General features: G+C 41.3%; 1 protein-coding gene across 2 annotated transcripts; it reads right to left on the minus strand.

The window, feature by feature from the left end:
* Positions 1 to 292: 292 nt before the first annotated feature.
* On the minus strand, positions 293 to 27,620 carry ptp4a3a (protein tyrosine phosphatase 4A3a). 2 transcript variants are annotated; one of them, XM_053490339.1, is made up of 6 exons: positions 27,517 to 27,620; positions 10,868 to 11,352; positions 8,932 to 9,024; positions 6,747 to 6,877; positions 3,068 to 3,142; positions 293 to 1,817 (listed from the first exon to the last, which is right to left on the minus strand). In XM_053490339.1, the coding sequence occupies exons 2-6, from the start codon at positions 10,970 to 10,972 to the stop codon at positions 1,700 to 1,702; spliced, it is 522 nt and encodes a 173-aa protein (XP_053346314.1). In that variant the 5' UTR covers positions 10,973 to 11,352; positions 27,517 to 27,620; the 3' UTR covers positions 293 to 1,699. The 2 variants fall into 2 exon arrangements, with proteins under 2 accessions (XP_053346314.1, XP_053346315.1); XM_053490340.1 differs by lacking the exon at positions 27,517 to 27,620 and adding an exon at positions 19,069 to 19,385.
* Between the last annotated feature and the right edge of the window lie 230 nt (positions 27,621 to 27,850).

A 27,850-nucleotide genomic window follows, 5' to 3' on the forward strand; every position in this document is an offset into this window, starting at 1 on the left:
CAGTAAATAATAATACTAATAATAATCATAATAAATATTAATACTACTACTACTGATAATAAATGCAGTCTATGCAGCAGGTTTGGACTTCTGTGCTCTACTGCGTGAGCGTGTATTTGCGCGTGTGCGTTTTTGTGTTTTGCCAGGCAGATGGCAGCACTTTCACACACTCACGTCCCCGATGCTGTAGGGGTTTGAAGTGATGAGCTGGCAAGTCCAGCGTGTGCATGAGTCATGTCTTTACTCACACACGGTGATGCGATCATCTCATATTACACCACGTAAGACTGTATGATTCATAATCATTCTTTATTATTATCATAAGCATCTCTGTACAGCAGGAGGTATGTGTTCGAAAGCAAAAAGAGAGAGAGAGAGAGAGAGAGAGAAAGGCGACTTGAAGCAGTTCATGAGTCGTGTGAAGACCTTAGATTTAGAAACGTCTTAAAGATCTTTTACATTGAAACACATCTGAAATGATTAATCTCGGCACTTGAAGGAGAATATACACGCTTGGGTCCATGTGTCACACGAAGTTGAGATGTGCACCAGCACCAATAAAAATGCTGCAGGAACTGACAGTCAGATAAGAAAACTTGAAAAACAAAGAGTGTTTCTCAATATGCGTGCTTCGTCTTGTATCCATGGCTGAGGTCATCTTTTAACACCCAAGTTACAGTCCAATAATTAAGAACACATACCAAGAACAATAAAAAAATAAATAAATAACTGAAGGGGGAAGTGTTCTTGATCCTCCCCCAAATCTGGGGACACACCAATTGGTGACTTGCCAACAAGAACGAATGAAAAAGTCCCATGATTCATTATGGCATCATCGCTAGGGTGGAGCGCTCCCCTCAGACCCATACATATAAGCTTTTAAGATGTCCCTCACAACAATAAGATCTGGTGCACCAATTCGATTAACAAGTGACGATATTTAGTACAACATAACAGCATCGAAATCAGTATGTATGTTGGCATGGCAACGTGCAAATCTTTATCCAGATGAATGATCGTACTACTTCCCATTCAATTGGGTTTGATTTATTGGGGGGGAAATAATGATGAAGATTTAGAATGAACAAAAAGAAAATGATCAAAATAATAATAATAATAATAATAATAAAAAGATCTCTCTCACACACACGCGCTTCTAACGCAGAGTTCATAAAAGCCTTTATTTGTTCCTCATCTTTCTCACAGAAGCTGCAAAGCTGTCGTGATAACGCAAAGAAGCCCGCTGTACACCCTCCCAGTCCACTTCTACGCCGAGCTTACTCGCCAACATCAAAATCGCACGCGGCGGTATCCGGGTCAACTTGAGCAGACACACGGTATGGCTAAATAAATGAAAGAACCTGAGACTTCACAGATGATGAAAAAAGTGAGAAGACAAAAAAAAAAAAAAAGTATCCCATGATTCATTCCCCCTTGGCGTCATATCGGCTGGTCAATCAATCAGTCAAAGGTCACCTCCTCCTCCTTCGGCGCACCTTGCACCAGACCCCGTGGTGAACTTACTTTGACCTCTCGGAGAGAGGCGTGGCAGTGTTGGATCGCGATGAGGTTTAGGCACCAACAGAGATTCGATCAGACCAGACAGGTGGTGGTGGGGCGGCGTTCGGTTTAAGCGGCAGTTCAGCGGCTAACACCCCGGGTCTGAGAAGTTCGGTTTTGAAATGGGGTTCGGTTCAGGTCACATGATGCAGCACTTGTTTTTGAAGATGTGCGAGTGTTTGTAGCGCAGTCTCTGTTTGGGTCTGTACTTCTCCAGATAGGTCAGCTGTTTGCTGTTGATGGCGCCACGCCGCTTCCTGTCAAAGCATGATTAGTAAACCGTGTTAGTCAACAGAAGCAGGTTTAACTATATACGCAAATATAACAAAAACAGCAGATGTTCATGTGAGCAACTTCGTCACGGCTAATTATGTATATACAGTACAGTATGATGGATTAATATTCAGCTGTGGAATTTAATTAATGATTTGCATCTTTGGTGTTTATAAACAAAATAATATAATATAATATGATATACTATAATATAATATATGTAAAAAAAAAATATTGATTGAGCGACTGATTGATCAAAGGATGGTGTGATTTTTTGATCCATTTAGAGTTGTACGTAATTTTGTTCAATCCTTCCATCACTTATGCTACAGCAGCTGTAATAATTCCGCCAACAGACTGTTTTTTTTAATTATTATTATGATTATCATTTTAACAATTAGCCTATGTCTTGACTATGTAAATGAGCTGCCTATATACAGTACAAATACAAAGGATGTTCAAATCAAACCGGGACTTTTTATTTATGCATAACAGCATAAAAACTTTATTTCTCTATAGAATCAACTGCAACACTAACGCACTTATCCCAGTGTCTCACTAGTGCTCAGATACCATCAAAATACTGTAGATTAAGATCGCACTGCTTGCTTCACCTCGGAAACACTGGCCTCCCAGGAACTTCTTTAATGCCCCAAATATGTGGAAATGTCTTAGAGCGAGGTGAGGACTGTGCAGGGGATGTGGCAACAACTCCCAGACGAGCTCCTGTAATATGCAAGTGGTGCTGGTGAATGTGTGTACAGTCCCTACAGACAGATGTGTCTCTCCCTCAAGCTGGCGACAAGTTATCCGTCGTTTTTCAACGATTAAGCATTCCACCCACTGGATGTTCATGGGAACGCGTGCAAAGGGATCCAATCCACCGTCACTCAGACGTCTGGCCTTCTTTAAATCCTTTGCACCGTTCGAATGTTTTACTGAGGCTAAGTGACTCATCACCGTACTATGCTTGAAGTCTTCTCTCTCAAAATGAAGTCTCAAAACTTCATTTTGACTTAACTACTGGTGGGACTTGAACGGCCCTATATATATATATATATATATATATATATATTTAATACATTATAAGCACAGCATTAACATAAATGTGTGAATTTGCATCAATGTCAGAGAAAACTAATCAACATCCTTTGACCAATCAGAACAGAGATTTCTATAGCGCAGTGTGTATTAAAAGCAGTACTGGAACACACTGGAACTAAGCAGCACGTACTGTCTGATGAACTGGATCGCGTCTTCATACTTCATCCCACACTCAATGAGAGCCAAAGCCACCAGAACCGGAGCCCTGCAAAAAAAAAAAAAAAAAAAAAACACACTCTTATTCAAATCGGGACACACACACAGCCCGCGCACAAACAGATGGCTCTGTTAAAGTGTGTGTGTGAGGAATAAGTGAGAGTTGAGAGAGAAAGCACCTCCCACACTCACTCATATCCACGTTATCTCTAACAAAGAGAATCATGTTACTGATGTGTGTAAGAAATGCAAAGAGAAAAAAACGTAAATGCACCGAAGCACTAAACTAAATCCACCCCTTTCGAAAAAAGCATCAACGCGGTGCATCTTAAATACTCAGACGTAATCGTTTTCTAGGAACTACTTCACTTCACTTTAAGGAACGAAATACTTTTTAAGAAATGCAAAGGCTTCTGGGAAGATTTGCTATAAGTAATTTTCCCGCATTACTCAAACCTCACTGTGTAAAGTATACGCTTTGTATACACATGTGGTCTGCCTATTTTTTTTTTCTTTTTCTCTCTTTTTCAGAGAGAGAAAGAGAGAGAGAGAGAAAGAGAGAGAGAGAGAGAAATGTCCAAGTGCTGTACAGAGTGTTTGGCATTGGAATTAGATGAAAATGAAGCTGGGCCAAGAAAACACTGGCTCTCTTTCAAAAATCGAGGTCAATTCCCTGTGGAGAGGGAAGACGTGCGTCAGAGACGGGGGTTTTACCGCTCCGAAGACGTGAAACGGCATGGAGAGGCCCTCTGCTTCCCTCGCTCCGCTGCCGTTTTTATAACACATTGTTTTGGACGTCTTCTGGTAAAGCATAAATATGCCTTATCTACGGAGGAACTCGCGCGAACGTTCCAGTTTCGGAGCACAAACTGCTACTGCTACCTTTAAAGCATGCTTGGCAGTCGCATGTTTGTGTTCTGCACAAAATACTAAAGACGTATTTTAATCGTATGAGACTTTTTTGTAATGCATTATGTTTTATTTTTATTTTTAGGCACATTTTTAAGAAATCAGCATTTGGCAAACAACATATGGGCTTGTGTCATTCCGTGCACATGTCTGAGTCAGATCCGGTAAAATCCTCCTCGACCCCCCGCTGAGGATTTTAACCTCATGCCGAAGGTTCTGCAAAAAAATAGACAGACTTTGCAGATAGACAGTAAACACTGTTTTAAAAATAAAGTTTTCCCGTTTCTTCTTTTTCTTCATCTCTAATAATACTGCAGCAGCGTCACAGCTGACCAAATGTGCCACAAGTCCTGTTGACTTTGGCCCGGGCTCTCCGTCCAGGCTCAGGCCTTCGGATGGCCATCGCATCGCATCGCATCGCATCGCCTACGCAGGAGGAATTGGACGAGGCCAAGGAGATTCGTCAACCCTCGCTTTGGTCGATCGCTGGAGAAAATCAGGCTCATGGGAGAAAAGTGGTTTATGTTCTGGAGTGCACGAAGTTCACATTCTTTTCCAGATTGAGAGTTGAGGCAGAGTAAAAAAAACAAAAAAACAAAACAGAGGCTGGTGATTAGGGGGCACCAGACAATGCGCGTGTGTAAACTTAAAGCTCGAGAAAAAATACAATTCTACCGTTTGTGTACTACACGCTTTCATATAACACTATGCAATTGAATCTCGGTGTAAATAAACTTTAAATTAACTTTAATTATAACTTAAGTAGACACCGTGTGTGTGTCTGTGTGTGTGTTTTGGCAGGGTATATTACAGAAGTGTGCAGGAGCTTTAGAAGTCCTTAAGTCTTGCTTTGAGTCAGTAAAGGAATTCAGTACTATTAAAAAAAATAAAAATTACAATTAGCTTTGTTTCTTGAAGAAACTTCCGATGTTCATCACTAATGTACCAGGATGTCAAATAATGTAAGTTCTGACTAAAGTACATATCAGAAGGACGGTGTTAAGCCACAAGTAAGAAATAAGACACCTGGAATCATGTTGTTCTGGGAAACTAATCAACAGTGTAACAGTGTGATTAAGATCACCATAAAGCAGAGATATTATTAACTACGCTAAAGATAACTGGTTTTCTACAACAGCACTTCCTGAGGAGCGATTCGCCAACAATTCAATTAATTATAGTGAATAAAAGAATGATAGCTGATGCAGTATGATATTTGTGTCCTTTTATAGTAACATTTAATGTTGCAAAACAAGTTAGGTCTAATCAGAGCCGCAAATAAAAAAATAATAAATGAATAAAATAAATACAACTCATAAGAAAGTAAAAAAAAACAAAAAACTTAGTGCATTCCAGTGCTGTCTGAAAATGGTCTACCGCAAGTTTGGCCAAATTTTCATGAAGTAAGATTAAGATTCAAATGTCATGGTCACATATGCAAGTAAGGAATCTGGGGTCAGAGTGCAGTTTCAGCCAGGATACATACACCCCATCCCAGTCCCCCAGCCCCCCGCCTTGAACAGACAGGGTTTGAAAGCTCAAAAGTCCCAAGAAGATCCCAGGTTCAAACCCCACAACCACCAAGTTGCCACTGTTGGGCCCTAGAGCAAGGCCCTTAACTCTCAACTACTCAGATGCGTAATGAGATAAAAAAAAAATGTAAGTCGCTCTGGATAAGAGCGTCGGCCAAATGCCCAAATGTAAATGTAAAAGTGGCAATTCGGCAGTGCTGGGACTCGAACCCCTAACCTTCCGATCAGTATCACTTCCTTAACCGTTTGAGCCACCACTGCCTATGGTTTAGAATTAGATTTGACTGTCCCCTTTTGTTTATATCCAAAATATGGTCCTTTTTTCAGAAAAAAGAGCTTCCCAAATTAGAGTTCTGGTGAACCCATGAATGATTTAGAATTTGTTTAGAGTTGCTAATAAATGAAAAGCATGAGGACGAGGGACAATCAGCTCGATGTGTCAACTATGCTTCACAGACAGACAGGCAGCACAAAAAGCACCGTTAAGTACCGACACTAGAGACTCCATTTATAATCTGTTTATTATTAGGCTCAGATCATGCGACACATCCATCCTACCAGTCCCTGAGAATGAGGTTGTTACATTAGAAACATGTAAGAACGTGTTAGCATGAGAACATTAACATACATCTGTGATTTGGGCGAACAGTCCTTCTCTACGTATCGTCAACCTAAGGCAATACACTTCTCCAAACAAGGGATGAGCTGGTGGAGACCGTCTTTAAAGAAGCCTTGGATCTTGAGGAAAAGTTCCACCTCAGTGATCACCTTGTCGTCATGGACTCCAGGTGATGGACTCCAGGTGATGGACTCCAGGTGATGGACTCCAGGTGATGGACTCCAGGTGATGGACTCCAGGTGATGGACTCCAGGTGATGGACTCCAGGTGATGAGGTAGAATTTTGTTCCCTAAGTCGCCTGCAAGTTTCATAACCCTCTTTGTAAGCATTCCATGATGATTCGTTTTGGTTTTGACCCTCTAGCCTGGTCCATGGTGCGGAACCGTGTTTTTTTTTTTTTTTAAACAAGAAGAAATGTTTGTGAACATACTTATTCCCAGAGGCATAATCTGTCAAATATCTTCCGGAATTTTATAACCGCCCCTCATAATATCCAACCTGCTGTTATAGAAAATCTATTAAAACCTCCTGACAATCACAACCAAAACCACATTTTTACATCGTATAGCATACGAGCTGGATGCGGACTGACCTGCCGAGTCCTGCGACACAGTGCACCGCCACGCAGCAGCCAGGTTCCTCCATGAAGCGTCTCCTAAGGAGGCTCAGCCAGTCCTCGACCACCTTGGAGGGAGGAGGAGCTCCATCATCGAATGGCCAGTCCTGCATCAGAAAAACACACGACGACAACATCATAGTCAGCACTCGCCATTTGAGAAAACATTCTAAAAATGTCCACTAATCAGACGTGATAAAATCCCGCCCCCCCTACTTCACACAGCAAAACACACGATGCTGGGAAACTCGACATGGTGCAGCTGCCATGGGCAATGAGTTATGCAAATAAACACGCATGGCCACATAGGGCACACACCCAACCTCTATGCCCACCATCACCATCATCGTAAGGACATGACGCCACCTTAAAAAGAGAGACTGAAGAGAAACACAACCTTTGTGGTACCTCGTGTCTGTGTGTGTGTGAGATGGCATTGCACTGATGTCTTTTATTGTTGGGTAAACAATCATGTCATACTTGTATAATTAGGCAGCAGATTATTTGTCACGCACACCCTTAATCATATACACATAAGCACATAATCAGGGATTCAAGAGCTCACATGAATGAATAGCGCGCTCAAGCTTATTAAAATCAGGCAGGTATTCAGCTTCGAAGCTGACACACTCTTCACAGGATTTACACACACACACACACACACACACACCTAGAACACCACTGACTGTCCCCTTGAGGGCCTTCGCAGGTCGGTACCCGATGTTCCAAAAGGTTTCGGTCTCTTGAGTGTAAGCTCACAGCAGCGTTGAGTACAACAGCAGTAAACACACATTACAGGGTTTTACCCAGTTGGTTCGCAATCAATCATCCCTTAGCTCTATCACTTTCTACCACACACACACACACACACACACCAACTGTAATAAATCTGTAACCATGCAACCTGTAAACTGTACTTATAAACTCTAAAAAATATTATTCAGCTATAATATACACTGTCTTGCATAAGTATTTGCGCCCCCCCCCCCCCCCATCTCTTCTGAATCAACACAAACCACTCAACAAAGGGAAGTTTTCATCCCTTCTAATTTATTTTTTATTTTCACATCTTATACTACAGGTGCACACGCCCCCTTCATTCATACAGATTTTAATTGAGTCAACGCCTTCTTCATCTTCATCAGGACAGATGAATACACACCCCCATTACATGCTGATTTACTATAAATCTCTGCAGTTGCATCCTAAATATTGAGACTGATTTCATTTACTGAATCTTTAAACGCGCCCCAGAGCCGATCGATTTTTCAGGCACGTATCTAGGACGTACGCATTATACAGTACACTTCGGCTCGGTGCTTTCTGACTGAGTCAGGGCCAAACAGCAGCGTTATGCAACAGCTCTCATTCACGCTCGCCTTTTTTTCCTCATGAAGTCTGAGAAAAGAACTAAAGCGAACGAGGGAAAAAAAAAAAGGCAGAAAGAGCCGAAGTGGAGGCCGTTGCCATGGCAAAAGGGAAAAACGTTGACGGCGGTAATCAGAAACACGTGTCGAAGCTGTGAGGCGGACAGCTCCGTGTCTGCGCGAGTGCGTGCGTGATCGGACGTGGATGAGGAGGTGAAAGGTCACACAATGAGTAACACAAAATTAACATCAGGGCTGTCGGTATTAACATGCTAATGCATGTGATTAATCTGGAAATTTTAATGCGTTACCTTTTTTTTTTTTTTTTTTTTTTTACACGAAATAATCATCTGACCAAGACTGACACTAATGGCTTTTCCTAACTGCAGCGCAATTACAAAGCTGTGAGATAATGGCATTATGGAAAACAAGATGACCGAGGAAACATCAGGCGTCCTAAACGGCAAAATGTCAAGATGTAGGTTTGGAATTTACTACATTTTAATGTAAGGCTAAGGCTCTAGGTTGCTGATTTTCAGATCTATGGATCTGAGATTTGTAAAAGTTTAGGATCTTATAAACCTGCATAAACTGTGTCCTCTAACCAGCTTGTCATGCATTTCTTTCTTTCGTTTATAATGAAAGTATTTAAAAATTGCGATTAATCGTGATTAATCAAAGATTATGACTGCGATTAACTAGATTAAACGTTTTAATCGATTTTAATCGACGGCACTATTAAATATCTGACCTAAGCATTGATTGTTGTGTGCATGAGCGTAAAACACACTCACCACCACGGTGATGCCGTCCTTCTCCAGGGGGGTCTTGTCGTAGGTCACCTCACAGACACGAACCACTGTTGTAGCACCATACTTCTTTAAGTCCTGAGACACACACATCAGTATAGATTCATGTAAATAAAGCAGATGGAGTGATTTTTTTTTTCATTGTAAGCGAGAGTTTATATGGTGTATACTGTAGATAATGTGTATCTGCACAGTGTCAGAATTAAACACAAATGAACCAGGCATTTCACTCAGAACACTTCCTGCAAGCCGACTGCTAATAAAAAGCCCTGTTATATACAGTACACACACTCAAAATGTAGTGAGCAAAAGTTTAAGCAAGGTGTAAAGAAATGCTGTAAGCTAAGAATGCTTTCAAATAAATATGTATGAATAACCAAGCAGGTGCTAATGACCCTCAAACGTAGGTTGAGATATTGTTGTTGGTCTTTTGGGTGCTCCTCTTAAAGGGGTCTCCAGAACTCGGTGAGGAACAGCCAAACTCTGCTACTAAGGTGAGGCTGTGGGAGACAATTGCGTGTCACAGGTCACACACCATGGCAGGACTGGGCACAGCAACAAGATACTGCATCAGCAACATCTCTTCCAGGTCTCTCCCAAGCCAAGATTCCAAAGCAGACTGGTGGTTCAAGCCGTTTCAAGCAATATTGATGCAGTCATCAGCCAAGGAAACCTAATAATGCATCATGGGTACTTCAATATCAGATGAAGTCCAATAGCATCATCACTGGCGGAAACCAGCGAGACCCAGGTATACCCATCTACAGTCTGGAGAAGTCTGGTCAGGAGTAGTCTCCCATAGAATGACTGTGGCACAAAAGCCCTACCTCCATATAAGGTTAAACGACACAACTATGCACAAAACTATAGGAGCCGAGGTGCAGAATAGTGACAGCAGTTGCTCTGGACAGATGAGTCAAAATCTGTAAAATCTAGCTGTGGCAGAAGGCAGGTTGTTTGCTCAGGGGCTGGAAAGCGGTTACAATAATGAGTGAAGGCATGGACATTGCAAGTTTGGTGCTAATGGAGTTGGAGATTTTGGTTTTCAAGGATTAGTGCTGTCCTCAATGCTAATAAACATATGCAGATACTTGTCCGTCACGCAGCATCATCAGGGAGGTGTCTGACTGGGTCCTGGAAGGGATGATTTGGACCCCCAGAGAGCCCTGATCTCAACATCAGCAAAATGCTTTGAGGTAGTCTACATCCACAGGAGATCTGTGGGTAATTCCCCAAGGTGTTTGGAACAACCTGCCTGCCGACTGTGTGCAAACATACCTAGAAGAATTTATGCTGTTTTGAGGGCAAAGGGTGGCCACACCAAATACAGATTTGACCACTATTACCACTTCTATTTTTGAAAGCTTTATTTGTTTCCACACCTGCCTAGAACTTTTGCACAGTACTGGAACTAAACAAAGAAAGTCAGGCAGACAGTCAAAAATAGTAAAAGTGACACAGAAAACCCTTAGAAGTTTGTACAGAATGTGTGTGTGTGTATATCTGTTTCTACCTCTGTACATGCTCATCATCAGCCAACACACAATGCATCACATTTTACACAAGGCTTGTCTCCATGTCTCCGTAGCAACAGTGGCTTAATGGGTTTTCTTATAAAGCATCCGAGTCAATGTGCAGTTAAAAAAACGTGAGTGTGTGTATGCACAGTATGCTGTATGCAACGTGACCTACGTGAATATTTCCCATACACGAGAGACCCAAAACTATACACACGATATAGAGCCCTCTCCAGTTCTGGACACACTGTTTAAATAAATAGGGTCATGTGACTCTGCTTACTTCTCGCTAGGGAATAAATAATATGTAGTATATAAAGTGAACCCTGTTAGATACAGTTTCTTCTCAAAAAATCAGACAAAGCGATAAAGACAAGAGCGAAGAACGAAGTAAAGCATGTTACCTCTTTGAAGCTGTTGAGGGTGGAGTTGGTGGGATTGTGCGTGATGAGGAACCTCATGTTCTTGTAGCACACCTCCACCGGTGCCGGTCTGTTCATCCGCGCCATGCCGCTTCGTCTTCACGAACTTGACACAACACTTGAATAAGCGCTTGGATCGTCCAGCTTCTGTCTTACTTGTTGTCTATATTTTAGTTTCTTTTTTTTTTTTTTTTTATGTTTCCAATTATAATAAAACACGACCCGATCAGTACATCTGGGAATCAATTCTTTGCTACAACGAAGCCCTTATGCCGGCTTTCTTTTGGCAGGAAGTTTGAAATCACCCCATCGGCTAAGAGGTGTGTGAGGAGTCGTGTTCAAAGATCACTGGAGGTCATCGGGTTCAGCACAGATCATCGTCTGACGGGTCTAATGTGCTGATGCTGAGTGCAGCAGGAAGAGCAAGGCCTCTGCAAGAACAGCATCAAAGCAAGGCACCATTGGAACTGCAGAGAGAGAGAGAGAGATTTTAATGTCGATGTCAAAATATGAAACAGCAAGGACAGAAATTAGTCATTGGATTTAATTTAAGTTGTATTTGACGTTAAGATTAAACTGAACGCATCAAACTGGATGTAATATTATAACCAGTAGAGTAGATCCGCACTTTTGCCACCAAAACAATGATGCACCGTGTGTTCTGACACATTTCTATCACAACCAGCATTAATCTTTTCATCAATTTAATCAACAATCAACGCTCGTATTGGATTGGACTACACGAGGCAGCCTTCACTCCCCATGTGCATCGGTGAGCCTTGGCCACCAATGACCCTGTCGCCAGTTCACCAGTTTTCCTTCCTTCCTTGGACCACTTTTGGTTTGTCCTGACCACTGCAGAACTGGAACATCCCACAAGAGCTGCAGTTTTGATGTTGCTCCGATCTAGTCGTCTAGACATCACAATCTGGCCCTTGTCAGATCAAAGTCACTCAAATCCTTACGCTTGCCCATTTTTTTCTGCTTCTAACACATCAACTTCAGGAAAAAAAGGTTCACTTGATGACTAATACAGTATATCCCACCCACTTTCTGCCACATTTGTAACGAGATATTAAATTGTAATGTAGCTACTTTGAGAAGGACCAATGAGTGATGGCTAGACGTCTCCAAAACTGCAGCTCTTGTGGGATGTTCCTGGTCTGCATTGGTCAGAACATACCAAAAGTCAACCAAAGATATGGGGAGTAAATGCTGGGCCATGTAGCCTGAACCAATAGAAGCGCCACTATAGATTAAACTGGGGAAAAGGTGATTGTTGGTTCTGATAAAAAGGTGTCAAAACATAGTGCATCACTGTTTTGGTTGCAACTGGGGGACCTTCTCAATATTAGGTGGGTGCATAATGTTATGGCTGATCAGTGTATACATTGTAAAATACCTTGGCAAATACTTATTCAAAACAGAACTAAAGTACAAAAATAAAATAAAATAAAGTTAATTAAAGAGGCAAGAATATGGGACAATGAAGAAATAAAAATACAATGTTACACGAGACAAGCATAAAATTTCCTTAAAATACAGTATATATAAAATACGAAGGAGGAGGCAGAAAATACAGAGTTTGTAGTTGGCGTACGATCTAAACTGTAAAAAAAAAAAATTCAATGGAAAAGCTTTCTGCCAAACCTTCTATAAGAAAATGATGAAAACTGTCACTTTTTTTGGCATATTTATATGAATTTTTTTGCATCCGTTCTGCCAGCAAGTTTTATTCAGATGCAGATCATACAGTAGCTACCGAATACTCCGAAACTTAAAAAAAAAAAATACCACATTTATCTTCATTTCCTCTCTTTTAGAACATTTCCTATATTTGTTTGTATTCAGTGTGGCGGAGAGTCTTTGTGCCCATCATAAAACGAGAGGAATATAGACGACTAATGAGACACTTGCGTTCCTCAGAGCAGTCGAAAAAAAAATATTACATAAAAAAACAAAGCTTTAGTTTGAAATCAGTGAAACGCCGGGGACTCCAGTTTGGGAATACAACCTTCTATCTTGAGACGGAAGGCAAAACTCCTAATGAGGTCCTTTGAGGAAAGTTTAAAAGGAAGCTCGAAGGCTTGAAAGGCTATAAGTCTTTCACTGCAAAGTGACCGAGCTAATCTTAAATTTTTTTTTTTTTTTTTTTTTTTGTCAACACGGCACAAATTTTGTTGCGGTACGTTTCAACAGTATGTTTGAATCCTTCCCTTTTCTAATAAATCTTATTAGCTTCGATTATCGATATTAAGCGCGAAGCTAAGCGAGAAACGTCCTGAGGTGATGTTATTTCTTCGAAGGACGCGCAGTAGTGCACTGTGGTTGCCTGGAAAACAAAAGTAAACATCAAATAGCATCTGCAGCAACCTGAGACCAGGACGAGGTTAATTGGGTACATCGTCTCTGGTAAAACACGACTTCAGGAAAGCAATCCAAGCTCCAGGTATATATTGTAACTATGTGTTTTTTTTTTCCCTCCTTTTTTGGGGCAACGTTGTCAAATCAGAATTTTTAAGTGATAGGCACTACATGTCCTCTTCTACAGAACAATTACCCAACCTTTTCCCATAAGAGCAAACTAACAAGTAAATATTTGCACTGATGACCTTAAGAGCTTCCATGGGCCTCGGAGACTATCAGAGACTGATGCTTAAAAATAAACCAGAGTACAAACACATGACCGATAAAGAGCAGAACACCGTACAAAACCCTGGCAATGAAGCGACGATGAGTAACAAGCCTCCTGAAAAGTGAAAAATACCTCCTCACACGTAAGGTAGCATGCGCTCCTTCGCTGATCTCTGTTAGCAGCATGTTAGCACGAAGCTATGTCATTCCTGACCTGCCAATACTGTAGGTCGAGTTGCTATTTTCACCCAATGAGTCTCTAATCTGTGCCAAAAAGTCGACCCCTTCGGCACGTAGCAGTTCTCGATCCTGAAACCCACTACCAGTAGACGCTCCTGCTCTGTCTACGTGCATACGTACTTTTTTTTTTTTTTTTTTTTAAACACACAGTTTGTACATTCTTGTCCAGAACAATCCCACCAGCTGCTAGTTCACCCAAGGATTATCTAACATCTCTGCTGGCAAGCAGTGCAGACCGTATCTCCAAGCGGTGAATTCAGCAGCAGCACAGCGAGTCCACATGGAAGCGCAATAAATTGTAAGTGTAACATGTATTCAGATCCGAAATGTCCACAGACAGTGTCTCCGGACAATGTTAGCCATCAATCCCTGTACACTCTATGGACAAAAGTATTTGACCAAACCTGCAATGACATTGGAGATGTGGATACATGTCCATTCATTCTGTAGAGCTCAGAATATGGTCAGGCACTCTAAGGTAATCTCTTTCCAGTTCATCCCAAAGGTGCTCGATGGGGTAGAGGTCAGGGCTCTGTGTTAGGGCCAGTCAAGTTCTTCCACAACAAACTTATCAAACCATCGTTATAGTCCTTGGTTTGTGCACTGGGAGACAGTCATGTTGGAAAAGAAAAGGGTCTTTTCCAAACTGTTGGAAGCATAGGACTGTCCAAGATATCTTGGTATAACGATGAAGCATTAAAATTGCCCTTTACTGGGGATTGATTGAAACACCTAAATTCAATAATTAACAGGTTTGGACAAATACTTTTGTCCATATAGTACTTTTAAATTCTCTCTCTCTCTCTCTCTCTCTTGTTGCACTCTTGTGCTTGTCATTTTCTCATGACATGTACCTAGTGCATCCTGTTCTTGTTCGTGTTCCTAGTGTTGTTTTATTCATCCTTCTTCTTCTTCTTCTTATTATTATTATTATTGCACCGATTAAACCTCGTCTGCACTTGTATCCGCCTCCAGCTCCAAGGACATCAGACTGCAGTGATTTAAGCCAGTGACAGCACCACCACTTTCTTTATTTATACTGCGCTTCTGCTTCATCTTCAGCAAAAACATTTTCCTTTAGCAGTGTCTGGACATAGCCATAAAACAAGTTTAACCTGAACAAGAGCTCTTATACTATAACGTGATATTTCGCAATGACCACAGAGGTGGCTGTCAACAAGCACTGTGAGCTCTAAATGATTACGGTAATTATACACACACACACACACACACACACACACACACAAACACACACTTTCCTATAATGAGTTTTGCGGACTTGACACTCCATCTAGGCCACCTGGGATTTAAAAATAGGTTAGGCAGCTGCCTTTCTGAGATCCAGAGTTTGTTTTCAAGTCTGTCTGTCTTGCGCTAGACTAACCAGCATTTGATGCAATGCAAAATCCATAATTAACCTTCAAGGCTCTTATTATGGTCAAATAAATACACATAATAAAAGTCAGCCTCAAGTACGCTATTGTATTTTATGTTGAATTCTGAACTCTGATTGCTTTTCTATAGCAGAGGCGGTGTCGTTATATCTCCAGCTGCAAGACAAATCACAGGTTTACATTAACATGGTGTTTTAATAGTTTCTATAGTAACCATTTAGACAGGCTTAAACAGATTTAAAAATGTGTTTTTCATGACGAAACATTTAAGCATTGTTGGAAGGAGTCTCCAGTGTCAGAGCTCTGTATGTGTATTGAGTCAGTGATAAAAGTATCTTCTTTAAAGAAAATAATTGTTGTGGTATTTGAAATAAATTATTACAGGATGTGCCGTTAAAGGAAAATCATCAACCTGAGCGCTTAACGCTTTGTAGCACCTGCATGGTTTTTGTTTTTGCCCCTGCGGGGTGTGAATCTGTTGCGGCTCCCCCTGTAATCCTTCCTGCGCTCTGGCGTAATTAAGGGCCCCGCTGGAATTTCAAAGGCATGAAATTACTAACAGCACGCATGTGACGTCTGTGTACGTGTCAGTTTTCACGGCTGCGATGGAATTGAGCTCCATGTGAAATTTCCCAGGTTACTCGTATGCATGTGAAGTAGGCTTACTTATGTGGGGAGAGTCCAAATGTTTGCACACTCAAAGACAAAAAAACATTTAGTGAGATTTAGATGTGCATTATATCAGTATTAGACATGTTCAAGGCGGTGGGTTACTGAACAAAAGGTTGGTGGTTCAAGCCCAAGCTCCACCATGCTGTCACTGTTGGGCCCTTGAACAAGGCCCTCAATCGATATCATGGCTGACCCTGTGCCCTGACCCCATTTTTCTAATCTTAGGTATATAACGGAAAGCATTTCACCGCACAGTAATGCATATGTGACAAATTTGTAAATGACCTCTGGTAAGCACAAGGGTGATGTTGGGACCTCTCCAATTTCGCCTCGCATTTCATTTCCAATTTTTGTTAGTCAAATTATAAAAATAAAAGTACGAGTTTGTTTTTGTCTCAAAACAAATCTCTTTTTAATAAAGAAAGCACAAACTGTAAACGTTCTCAGAAGAACCGGTTCATCCGAAACTTGATGCACGATTCCAATAAAACAATAAAACGCTTAAACTAGTGTGTAATTTATGTTTTAAAAATAGTCTGGGCGAGACGAAAGTCAGTCACGAGGGAAATGCAAGGAAGTAAAGTGTACTTTCACTTGATACACATCTTCAAATTGTCCTTTAAAAGGTTATGTGCATTTTTTTTATTAATGGTATGTCCAGGGGACCAGATTTATAACCTTGAATAAGCATTTTGCTTTTTATTTTATAATAATAATAATAATAACATTTTATGTATACCAAATCCCCATGGAACGCATTTATAACACGGTGAAAAGTAATGAATGTTAAATGCGATAAAAGGTAAAATCTTGATCAAAATCATTATAATATGATACTATTTTATTTCAACTTACGATTGAACTGATGATAGTGTATACAACTTAAGTATTGTTTTTTTTTCTTAGGGTCACGACATCAGATCTGCAAGTTATTGGCACAGGTTTTATGCAGCAATCCAATGGTTTCTCCAGGACTGGCACAGAAACTGAGCTTGCCCTGGCATCTCTATTGGCTGGGTATTTACAGTATGTAGCCAGAGGGTTAAGGCCTTTGCCCAAGTTCCTAACAGAGGGAATGCTGCTTGAGCCACCACTGCACTTTCCTAATCATCTTTTGATGACTGCTTTATTTAAAGTGACTCACTTAAGAGTAAGGTAGAATTCGAGTCAAACTGGTAAACAAGGTAACAGGTACAAACTGTTAGAACTACAGTACATGGTTGACCTTCCACCAACATATGGATTGGCATAACATACAGTATACATATGGATTAGCACCCTATCAAGAGTGTACCCCCGCCAGGGTGTAGCCCAATAGGTAAGTCTCCTGGGATAGGCTCCAAGCACCCCGCGATTCTGTATATAGGGATACATGTATACCTATATATACCTACATATATATATACATATATATACTCCTGCGAGTCTGTATACACAAATAAAAAATGAACACATAACCAGTGTGGAAAATCAATTTAACTTATTACTAGAAGGCTGAAATGCTCAAGTGAAAACACCAGGGTGTAACATCCAGTAGAGTGACCCAGCCCAGTTGAAGGAAAAGGCCACATGAGGTGTGAGAGTGTGTGTGTGTGTGTCACATGGCCGTGGCCCCTGCAGCAAAATTCCTCAGCGATCACTCGGCTTCGCTAACACAAGAGTCACAGCTGAGGAGGAACCGCATCAGCAAAACAGGAAGCACTCAGAAACACACACACACACACACACACACACACACTGTATATGCAGCTTGAAAAAGGGTGCAACATCAACCAGCGGTTTCAGTAAGTGGCTAACAATAATGAACAATATTTAAAATACCATTAATTAAAAATTCTTAGCATTGCTACCAGAAAACGATTTCATTCTTATGACTTTCCAGTCGGCCAGTTACAAAGTGCTGACACTGGAGACTCTTTCCACTACTCCTGCTACACTAATGCACTTATCCCAGACTTTCACTAGTGCTTGGATACCATTAAGGTAGAAAGTTTTTTCAGTAAACCGGAGCCATGAGCAGACTGCCTGCTTCATGTCTGAAACCCTGGCCTCCCAGGAACTCCTATAACGGAAATGGCTTGAAATAAGGTCAGGACTGTATGGGGGATGTGGCAATAACTTCCGGCAGATGAATTTCTACAGCAAATCGTTTTTGCAAGGATCAGGTGTTTCACTTGTTGACTGTCCACGGGAACGACTGCAATGGGCTCCAAGCCACCTCTGCCAAGAGTCTCATCACCGTACCGTGCTTTGAGCCTTCTGTAAATGTATTTCCATAATGCATAATAAAAAAAATACCGTTCTAATGAGCTCTGCTGCACATACAGTAATGGCACATAAATATCAGCAGCATTTTATCTTATGTCTTTCATCTATGTACATGCAGGGATGCCAGTATTACTGTATTTACTACAAAATCACGCCATATCTCGATGGAAAAGTAAGCTAATATTTCCCCCCACAAACAACAGTAAGCACCAAGCAGTAGTCAGAAAACAATAAGTCCGTTTCACCAACCAGTGAAACCGCAGCCCTTCTTCTTTACTGTTGGCACGCGAGACAGATGATTAGGAATTCACTCATGGGATGATTTCGCCTTTAGTGAAAGAGATCGTTGTGGTTGTAGGGTTCTCGGTATTGCTTCTGCTTTCAGGAGCAGTTAACTTCCATAGGTGCCAACACGGCTGTCTTCTTTAGACCTCGCTTTATTCTCTCAATTATTTTCACTTTCATCTCTATTGTTATTGCTTTGATCTTCCAAGCAGTACCGGCTTTATCGGCGCTTGCTTTCAGACATCCTGGGATGCAAACTGTATGCACGCCGCGACCGATCATGCGGGAACGCTTGTTTGTATCTTCAAAAGTCCGTAAGTCGAATGTTCGTATGTAGGGGACTGACTGTATATACAACATATCGAAAAAAAGCTCTATACGTAAAAACATACTTTCACTTAAATTGTTGGAGATGATCTTATTCCAAAACGTAACAACATAAATACATTTTCAAAAATGTCAAGTTTTATCAGCTTAGCGCGGAGTCGAACGTCATAAACGCTACAAATATATACGTACAGATCGGTGCCCATGCATTCGACAAAACTGCTCTAAAAGCTCTGAGATACAGAAACAAGACCTTCAGGCACAATCCAGCCTCCTCAAAGTAAAAAATCTACCAATCCCTAAACAACTAATTATGAGCTCTATGTACAATTTCCAAGCTGTCATTAAGTGCCTGACGCCTACCTTATCCACCCTGAGTGGAGCCTTCGGCCGCGGCGCAGCGCAGAGACAGCGCTGAGACAGCCCCGAGCCCGGGACCAGCTGATGTTAATATCTTTCTGTTTTTGTGTTTCACTGCAAGATTGCTCAGCTGTAAAGTTCAACACAGGATGTCAGCGGAACAGGTGCGTCCCTCTCTGACAGACGACGCGAACATCAATGGCGTTGTCGTTACACTCTGCCCGTGCTGAACGGTTTGTCCTCTCTGTGAACCGCGAGAGCGGGATCGAACTGTAAAGCAACAACTCTTGCAGATTTCAGAAAGTCCAGGAATGTCCAAATTAGGCAGAGCAGTGATGGGGAACACAACACAGGAAATCCTTTATCCTGTCTCACAAGCATTTATACACACACACACACACACACACACACACACACATATACGCATGCTAATCTTTTACCAAATTTTAAAGAGTGGTATCAATAAATTAGAATCAAGGATTAAAGCTATTATATACAAGTGTAAGAGCTTATAGAGATATAATATATGAGTATGTTTCATCACACTTTCATAAAGTATACACAAAGTAAGGAATAAAAGACTTTGTGGTATAACGTTATAGGAAATCACGCTCAGTGTTGGTTCATTTCCAATAACAGCATGTCTAAAGTTTTCGATTTTTCCTATACAACAGCATTCATCATCTATAGCGCTTTATGCGGTATACAGGGTCATGGCGGGGGGGCTGGAGCCTACCCCTAGGAGACGAGGCGGGGTACAACCTGGACGGGGTGCCAATCCATCGCAGGATACACACATTCGCAGTTTTTTTTAAAATCCCTTCATTAATAGTTTTATAATAAGTATTGATATTCCAAATCTAGTCAAGGCTAATGGTTTCCATAGAAACAACAGCATACTACTGTATATTAGAAAATGATAAAGAACTGTATTGCGTTGTGATACTAGAAGTAAAAAAAAAAAAAAGACTGCATTCTCATTGTTTTTTTTGTCGCATGGTACATTCCCTGCTTTTGCAGCTGGAACTTCTCAAAAGACAAGCTGATGTTTTTCTGATGTCATAGGGTTTCCTGTCTGAGACTCACAGCTGGACCTTCAGGCTTGTGAAGGGGAAAAAAAAAAAAAAAAAAACCATGTTTGCAGTTTTTCCTCTTTTAAAACATTTTCCCAAATGAGGTCTCACCTTACAACTCCTGTCTCGTCCTATAATCGCTTTTTTCCCTTTAGCCGCGTCTGTCTTCAATTAGAGATCTACAACACGGAGGAAGCGTTCCTCATTCTTCTCCTCAGGAACTCAGATGGAGGTCAAACCGAGTCATATTTAATTGACCCCGGGCAGCGCGAAATCTCAAAACTCTCACTGGAGGGAAATGCTTGCATGCCCCATGCAAAAAATCCCCCTGCGATTCAGGATTTCCCTTCCAACCTCCCACAAAGTGGAAACGCGAACCACAGACAGGCTTTTCCCTCCAAAACCCCTCATTCCTTCTCTAAGGCAACGGGCGGAAAGGTCTCGTCTCCGAAGAGCCGGAAAAGGTCAGACAGTTCCAAGCATGAACTTGGCATATATTATCTTTCCTTCTCGAGATGTCGCGGAGACTGCTCCCTTTCACTTAAATTCCAGGCCTGACTTTTAAACATAACCACTGTGTCAGTAAGTATGAAATGTGCATGGCATGTGTTTGTGATTTTTGGGACACGCTGTTACGGGAAATAATGTAATGCGATGTGGACTGGTGCGAGTTCCTGTTCCCACCCTGAAGTTGATTATTTTCAATATTTTCATTTTTCACAGCCCAGTTCACGCAGGTTAGCTTCCTTTACTCAGTAGGCACCACGGCTTTTATTAGAACACGTCACGCCAATGTTAAATGACTAAAAGAACTAAACAGGCTTCTTTAAAAGGATTGATCCGCAACCTTAAACGTCCCCAAATGTCAGACCCTTTTTTAACCTTAAGCTTACAGTTGCAGACCTTCCACCTCTCTCCCAAGTTCCGGGAGACTCCCGCCTATTTATAGCAACTCTAAGACATCCGCAATCATACATGATATCCGGGAAATTGTTTGTTTTTTTGAGAGAGAGAGAGAGCAAGAGAGAAAGAGCACACTTGCATTGTGATTCATCTCTCATTTGTGCTAAGGGAAGCACTTTTCTTAGCAGGCAAGGGCTTTGCATTCTCTCCATTAGTCCAGTATACATATACAACATTTGACGGACACCCCTATCTAGAGCAGCTTACATTTTTATTTCATTATACATCTAAGTAGTTGAGGGTTAAGGGCCTTGCTTAAGGGCCCAACAGGGACAGCTTGGTGGACATGGGGTTTGAACCTGGAACCTTCCCATCAGTAGTCCACACCTTAACCAGTGAGCTATCGCCATCGCCAGTTGTATTCCATATGCTTTATTATCTTTTAGGGAACACAAAAGAATTGGTGAGAACAATCACAGAGAAGTCTGCTCAGGTATTTTACACTTCTTTTCAACAACAACAAAAAGAAAGAAAGGCTCACAAAAAAGATAACAAAAGCAAAGGGGTGCATCTTTAAATGCCAAGCACAACCTGCCCTTAGTAAGCACTCGGGCAACCATTCAGAACACAAAGGGTTCTGGTTCCTGATGGTGAGGAGGAACTTTACAAAATGAGTTTTTGCAGGGTGGAATGTCTGCAGTTGATGCTCAAATTGAAAAAAAAAAAAAAAAAAACCCATAGAAGTTCAGGAAACAGTCATGCACTTTTTGTCTTAGAAAAATTTTACTTTTAAAATGCTATTATATATCATTTATTTACATCAGTGTACACACTGTACCTGCGTGCATGGAGTTCGCATGTTCTCCCCATGCTTGGTGGGTTTTCTCCTGGTACTCAACCCACAGTCCAAAGATATGCACATTAGGCTAACTGGCGTTCCCAAATTGCCCGAAGTGTGTGTATGAGCGTGGGAATGGTGACCATAAGTCCTACCCTGATGGTAAAAATGGGTCACCATTGGCCTCCACTGTCCCTATTTGATCTACAGAGGTTCCTAGATGGATGGATGACATCACATGGTACACATGACATCAAAGCTATGGTGGTGTGAAAGTGACATACGTGTTGCATTTTTTCCATGTTTTGGATGAAGACAATGAAATGTTCTCTTATTGATGTCTTATTGATGTATATTTAATGGCATGTTGATGATTCAAGCCCTAGAAGAGTATTTAAGCATTACAAGACATTAGCATTATGCGTCAGAAATGACTCAAGCACAATTAGAAATCAAATTGGTAAATATGCTGTACATACTACAGTTACTAGAAATGAGTTACAATTAAGCTGACAAGAACGTTGCTCTGACAAGAACAAAAATTACGGACTGTTTCAACATCGCGCTGTAAGGGCGTTTTCCAGAACGATGAATCGTATTTTACAGTAAACTGCTACAAAACCCGCAGCCTTCCACAAAGTGTGTGGCTAATGGCTGTTTATCTGCGGCTGATTTCGTGACTGCTCGGGGTCAGGCGCTTTGTGATGGCCATCGATCTTGGCCCGAGCTTCAAAGCTGCCAACGGCTCGCTGTTTATTTACACTCGTTTCGCAAAAGGACGATAAGAATCACACACGAGAGAAGCGGACGGAAAGCCCAAATCCTTTCTTCAGGCTAGGGCAGATTTGCATCATTAGAGTCCAGCTACAACTAAACAGCTGAAGATGAACCCATTTACAGGCAAATGCATAAAAACAACCGAATCTCTTTTCTAAAAAGAGAGCGCGGAAGAATTTTATATGAATAAAGATAGATTCGAGTATAAGTAAAGCTACTAGAGCTAACCGCACCCCTAACTGTAATTTTCCCAACTAAAAATATACAGTACATCAAAACTATACAGTACAAAGTAACTAACTCAAATTTTTACAAACTCAACTTTCCATCCACTTAGAGTTATATTTAATGTTGTGGAACAACAAGCTAGTTTCTGTTCTCATTAACGTTATACTGTAGCTCACCAGCGTCTCTTTTTCCTAACCACTACCAAAACCAGCGAAAATAAAAAGCTTTTCAAACGGATGAAATGAAGGTGTAAAACTGAACAGTAGAGTAAAGTGATCAGGCTCAGTAAAACATTGAACGGTGCAAACATTTTAAAAATCCATAAATGCCGATCCTGGTCGAGGCTGCTCGGAGCCCAGTGTAGTCATTCCCGTGAACGTTCAGTGAGTGGAACTCCTGATTCTTGAAAATAAAATCGATGCCGCCAACTTGCAGAAGAAACACATCTGTAGGAACTGTGTACACACACTTATTAACTAACACCACATTCCAGGATCTCATCGTGGAGTTGTTGTAACATCCCCCATACAGTCTTGACCTCACTCTAAGCGACTTCCACATGATTGGACCTTTAAAAAAGTTCCTGGGAGGCCAGCATTTCAGACCTGAAACAGGCAGTCTGATCATGGCTCCAACAAGCCATGTGTTCTGCATAATCAAAGTCCCAAGCTCAAAGTTTTCTGCAGGGTTTATTTAGTTCCTTTCCCATAAAATCGTTTGTAAAAAAACAAACAATAGGTACTATAGGCATAAAACTTGGTCATTAGGTAGTTTAATACTCAGGCAGGACGGTTGAACCTGTTCAAGTTTTATTTTTTAATTATTGCACCAAAGACTTGAAGGTTCCTTGTTAAAAAAATATTCAGTTATACGTCATGACTAACATCCTGAATTGAATCATAGAATTGTGCTCACCTGTCCCGTTTCCTCTATGTACAGTATCCACATCAGCATCTTCTTGATTATAGTTGCTAGCAATGTAGTTCCTCTTCTTTCTGGTTTTAAAGCCTTCTGTTTTTGTAAAGTTAAAGCTTTAGTTCTCATTGAGTGCTACATACAGAAGACTAAAAATACAGGGCAATACAGGGCACAACACTCTCCCTGGTACAACATAATTACCAGAAGTAGTCAAGGAATCTTTTTTAAAATGACTATTTATTTATTGGAGGGAGCCCCATCGCCAAGCACTGACCGCAATTAGAACCGTCGATTGACATCTCAAGACTTGCTGGACGTCACTGGGAGAGCACAAATGGCTCCTTGTGGCATGGGGACACGGGGTCATGTGCAAGTATTTATTTGAGGCTTTGGGAGCCTCTTGGGGACAGCTCTGTCAAATTCTCAGTCCTGAGAACCCACTGTTCTTTTTTTTTTATTTTTTTTTTACCACACATGGGATTGCTGCTCGAAGGACTTTTAAATGATGGTGGGCCACGAGCTCCTAGTGAGAGCAAATCCTTTGCTGTACTAAACAAACCTCCCACATGATTGCCAACCCAAAGCATTTGGTATGTGCATGCGAAGTAAGTCATGATCCAAATGCTTAGTTCACATATACCACTTTAAAATGTTGTGCTGTGGGTATTAAACACTCCTTACTGCATCACTGGAAAAGATTTCACTCAGCAAACCATTTGTTCACATACTATGGCTGGACATATTCCAGTGTTATCAGTAAGGATATGCATTTAACCGACCTAGATACAGTCATACACAGCTCAGCCACTAACGCAGCCGCAAGGTGAGTTGAACACCATTGATTATCAATTATACACCAGTACTCTTCCCTCCAGACCTGTTTTACGCACCCTAGTGTCCTTCTTCTGGTTGGAGATCTCGTCTCATGGAGGCCTCCGGTTCTCTACTAAGTATGGCCCTGTGTGGTCTGCTCGGGATGCATCTGGGGACGGTTCCATTTGACCAACGAAGACCGTCCTGGCCTAGGCTGATTCAGACAGCTGTTCTCTGATGGCTTGCGACTGCAGTCGCTCAACAGTTCAGAACTGTAGATCCCACAAACATTTTTGGAAGCTACCACCAGCAATATTGGACTTCATATTAACTAAAACACCTCTCCTGTTGTACTGAACTTCTAGCACACAGTATGACTGGGGCTCTATCCCTGCTATCTGATATCACCCAAATAAGGATGCGACCCCTGTTGAGCCTGGTTCCTCTCAAGGTTTCCTTCCTCTGCCATCTTTCTTCATCTTGCCAATGCAGCATAAATCATCGAAAAACTTCAACACTGGCCATGACAGAAATGTATGAGAACATCAAGTGCATGGGGCCCAGTAGGCAAAAGGTTTGAGGTTGTTGATCTAGCCTTCAAACTCTCCAGATGCTTTCCAGTATCTGATTGAGCACCCATGCGATGCACCAGACAAACAAGTCTGAAACCTGGGTGGTTTCTAAGTTATGGCTGATCGGTGTACATACAATTATATTTGCACAATCATTTTCATCCTATTTATTCCTTTCCTCTACTTTATGTCCTAATGTTTTGCATTTTGCAAATCTGTAGAGTCTCACAACAGCATTTTCACATATTTTGTGCACCTGACCGTAACTGATTACTACCTTCAATAGTTTGTACATGGGTACATTTATAGTAAGGATCCACTCACTACAATCCTGTATAGCCTCTATACACTTTAACACATTGCTACACTGCAACTTCAATATAAAAGCAATTTCAGGGCTCAGATACGTATTCAATGTAGAAGTGCACTAGATAGTATATGAAATTATAGCAATCTACCCCTATATTTCCCCCACCCTGTACTACACATCATGGATATAAAATACAATACGCCTTATACTAATAAAAGGTTCCTAGATTTATAAATGGCTCTACATGGAGCGGGACAGTGAACACTGCCGTACTGTTCTATATAGAAAATTTAACAAACAAACTAAAAACCCTTATGGCTGAGATTTTAATCTTTTTTTCCTAGAGTGTATGTACTTTAATTTATTATTAAAAGCAACATATGGAAATTTGGCTGTTGCAGCTATATACTGTATACTGTGCTGTGCATGCACTACATGAAAGAAGAGTAAAAGTACTCTGCACCCTACATAGGGGTGCTAATTAGTAGCCAGTCAGTGACTCAGTCCTAAAGGAATAAAGACAGCCCTAGACAATTAAAACTCACAGATGTGGCCAGTTAACGTTTTGTTTTTTTTTCGCTTCTGGCCAAATCCCAAATACTGACTCACTTTCTTTATAAGTGCACTAGATTCAAAGGGAATACAGTGATATGTACCGAGTAACTACCAGGCTTCTGATTGGTTCTGTGAAAACTATTTAGCTTCCTGAAGAGATTCTGTTTGAAACATGCTTTAATAAGTAAACATGTTGTAATAGAGTTTTTTTTCCTTCTTCAAAGGGCAAAACAAAGATTAAAGTCTTTATAGTGCCAGTGAGCGGATATGTTGTGATTAATCTGCCTAATTCTTATATATATGGGCAGCAGTAGCTTGGTGGTTAAGCTGTTGGACTGCTGATCAGTAGGTCCCTGGTTGGAGCCCTGATGCCACCACACTGCCACTGTTGGACCCTTGAGCATATGCTCAGATTCAAAGGGCGTCAACCCAAGCTGGCAACCCGACCCTGTACAGTAACTAAATACGACAGAAACAACAGGTATCCAGGAGTATAAGTCGCCCGATGTATACCGCAAGACCCTTACCCCTATCCTTTAACCCTAATGCTTGTATAAGTAAACTGTTGTTGTTGGTCTTTTAGCTGCTCCCAGTCAAGGGGTTCCCATAGCAGACAATCCGATCCGCTGGCACAGGTTTTACGTTTTACGGATGCCCTTCCCGACGCAACCCTCACATTTTATCTGGGCACTGCAACCAGTGGCTGAGGTTTGATCATTGGGTGAAAATCGAACCTGGGTTTTCCACATGGCAGACGAGAAACCCATCACTAAGCCATTAAATGGATTTATTATTTATTTTATGTTCCTTTAATAGGTGTATGGGATTCAAAGCCTATCCTGGGAACACGATATAAGGAGGACACCTTGGATGGAGGACACACACACACACACACACACACAACTACATTTACATCAAGGCATTTGGCAGACGCTTATCCAAAAGCGACTAGGAAAACTGCTTTGAAGTTTCCGTCATTGGAAACATCCTTACACTGGTTACTAGGTTACTAATTTGATACAGCTAAATGTAACACATCCACCCACAGGCAATGTTTTTTTTGGGGGAGGAAACTGGAGGACATGGAGGAAACCCGTTCAGAAACAGATAGAAGATAGGAAACATTTGATTTTAGAGCTCAACCCAATATATGCATAATAAATGCTATTGCTGATTCAGTTTGTGTAATGCATATCAAACATGTATCATCATCATCATTCTTATAATAATTATAATAATTATTATTATTACTATTACTATTATTATTATTATTATTATTATTTCCTCGAGATTAGGTGTGAGACTGTTATTCCACATGGCGGAGTCTTTGTGAGTGCTCGATGCGATATGTGATGGGGAGTAAAGCCGGGTATGGATACAACAACCACAATTACATATAAATAAAAAACAACCATAATAACCCCGCGTTAGAGAAGCGCAACGCGTGCATCGGCCCGGACTTACCGCTTACCGCTGCTGCCCTGCACGCGATATTCCGTCGTTTTGTCCAGATCGTGAGCAGAGCCCTTCCTGCGTCCATGTGAAACAACTCACACATTCATTTTACTCACGACCCTTCTGGCCGCCTCGTGACGTCAGAGGGAGAGAGCGCGCGCGTCACCGGCGCCGCCTGCGCGCATGGATTGGTGCACTCAGTCAGAGTGTGTGTGCGCGCGCGCGCGTGTGTGTGTGCGCGCGCTCATCCAGTCTGTGCATACAGGTATAAGCATATGATAGACCAACACAAAGTGGCACATAATTGTGAAGTGGAGGAATAATGATAAATAGTTTTTTAAAA

Source organism: Clarias gariepinus, chromosome 28 (genome assembly GCF_024256425.1).
Source record: "Clarias gariepinus isolate MV-2021 ecotype Netherlands chromosome 28, CGAR_prim_01v2, whole genome shotgun sequence".
NCBI lineage: Eukaryota > Metazoa > Chordata > Actinopteri > Siluriformes > Clariidae > Clarias > Clarias gariepinus.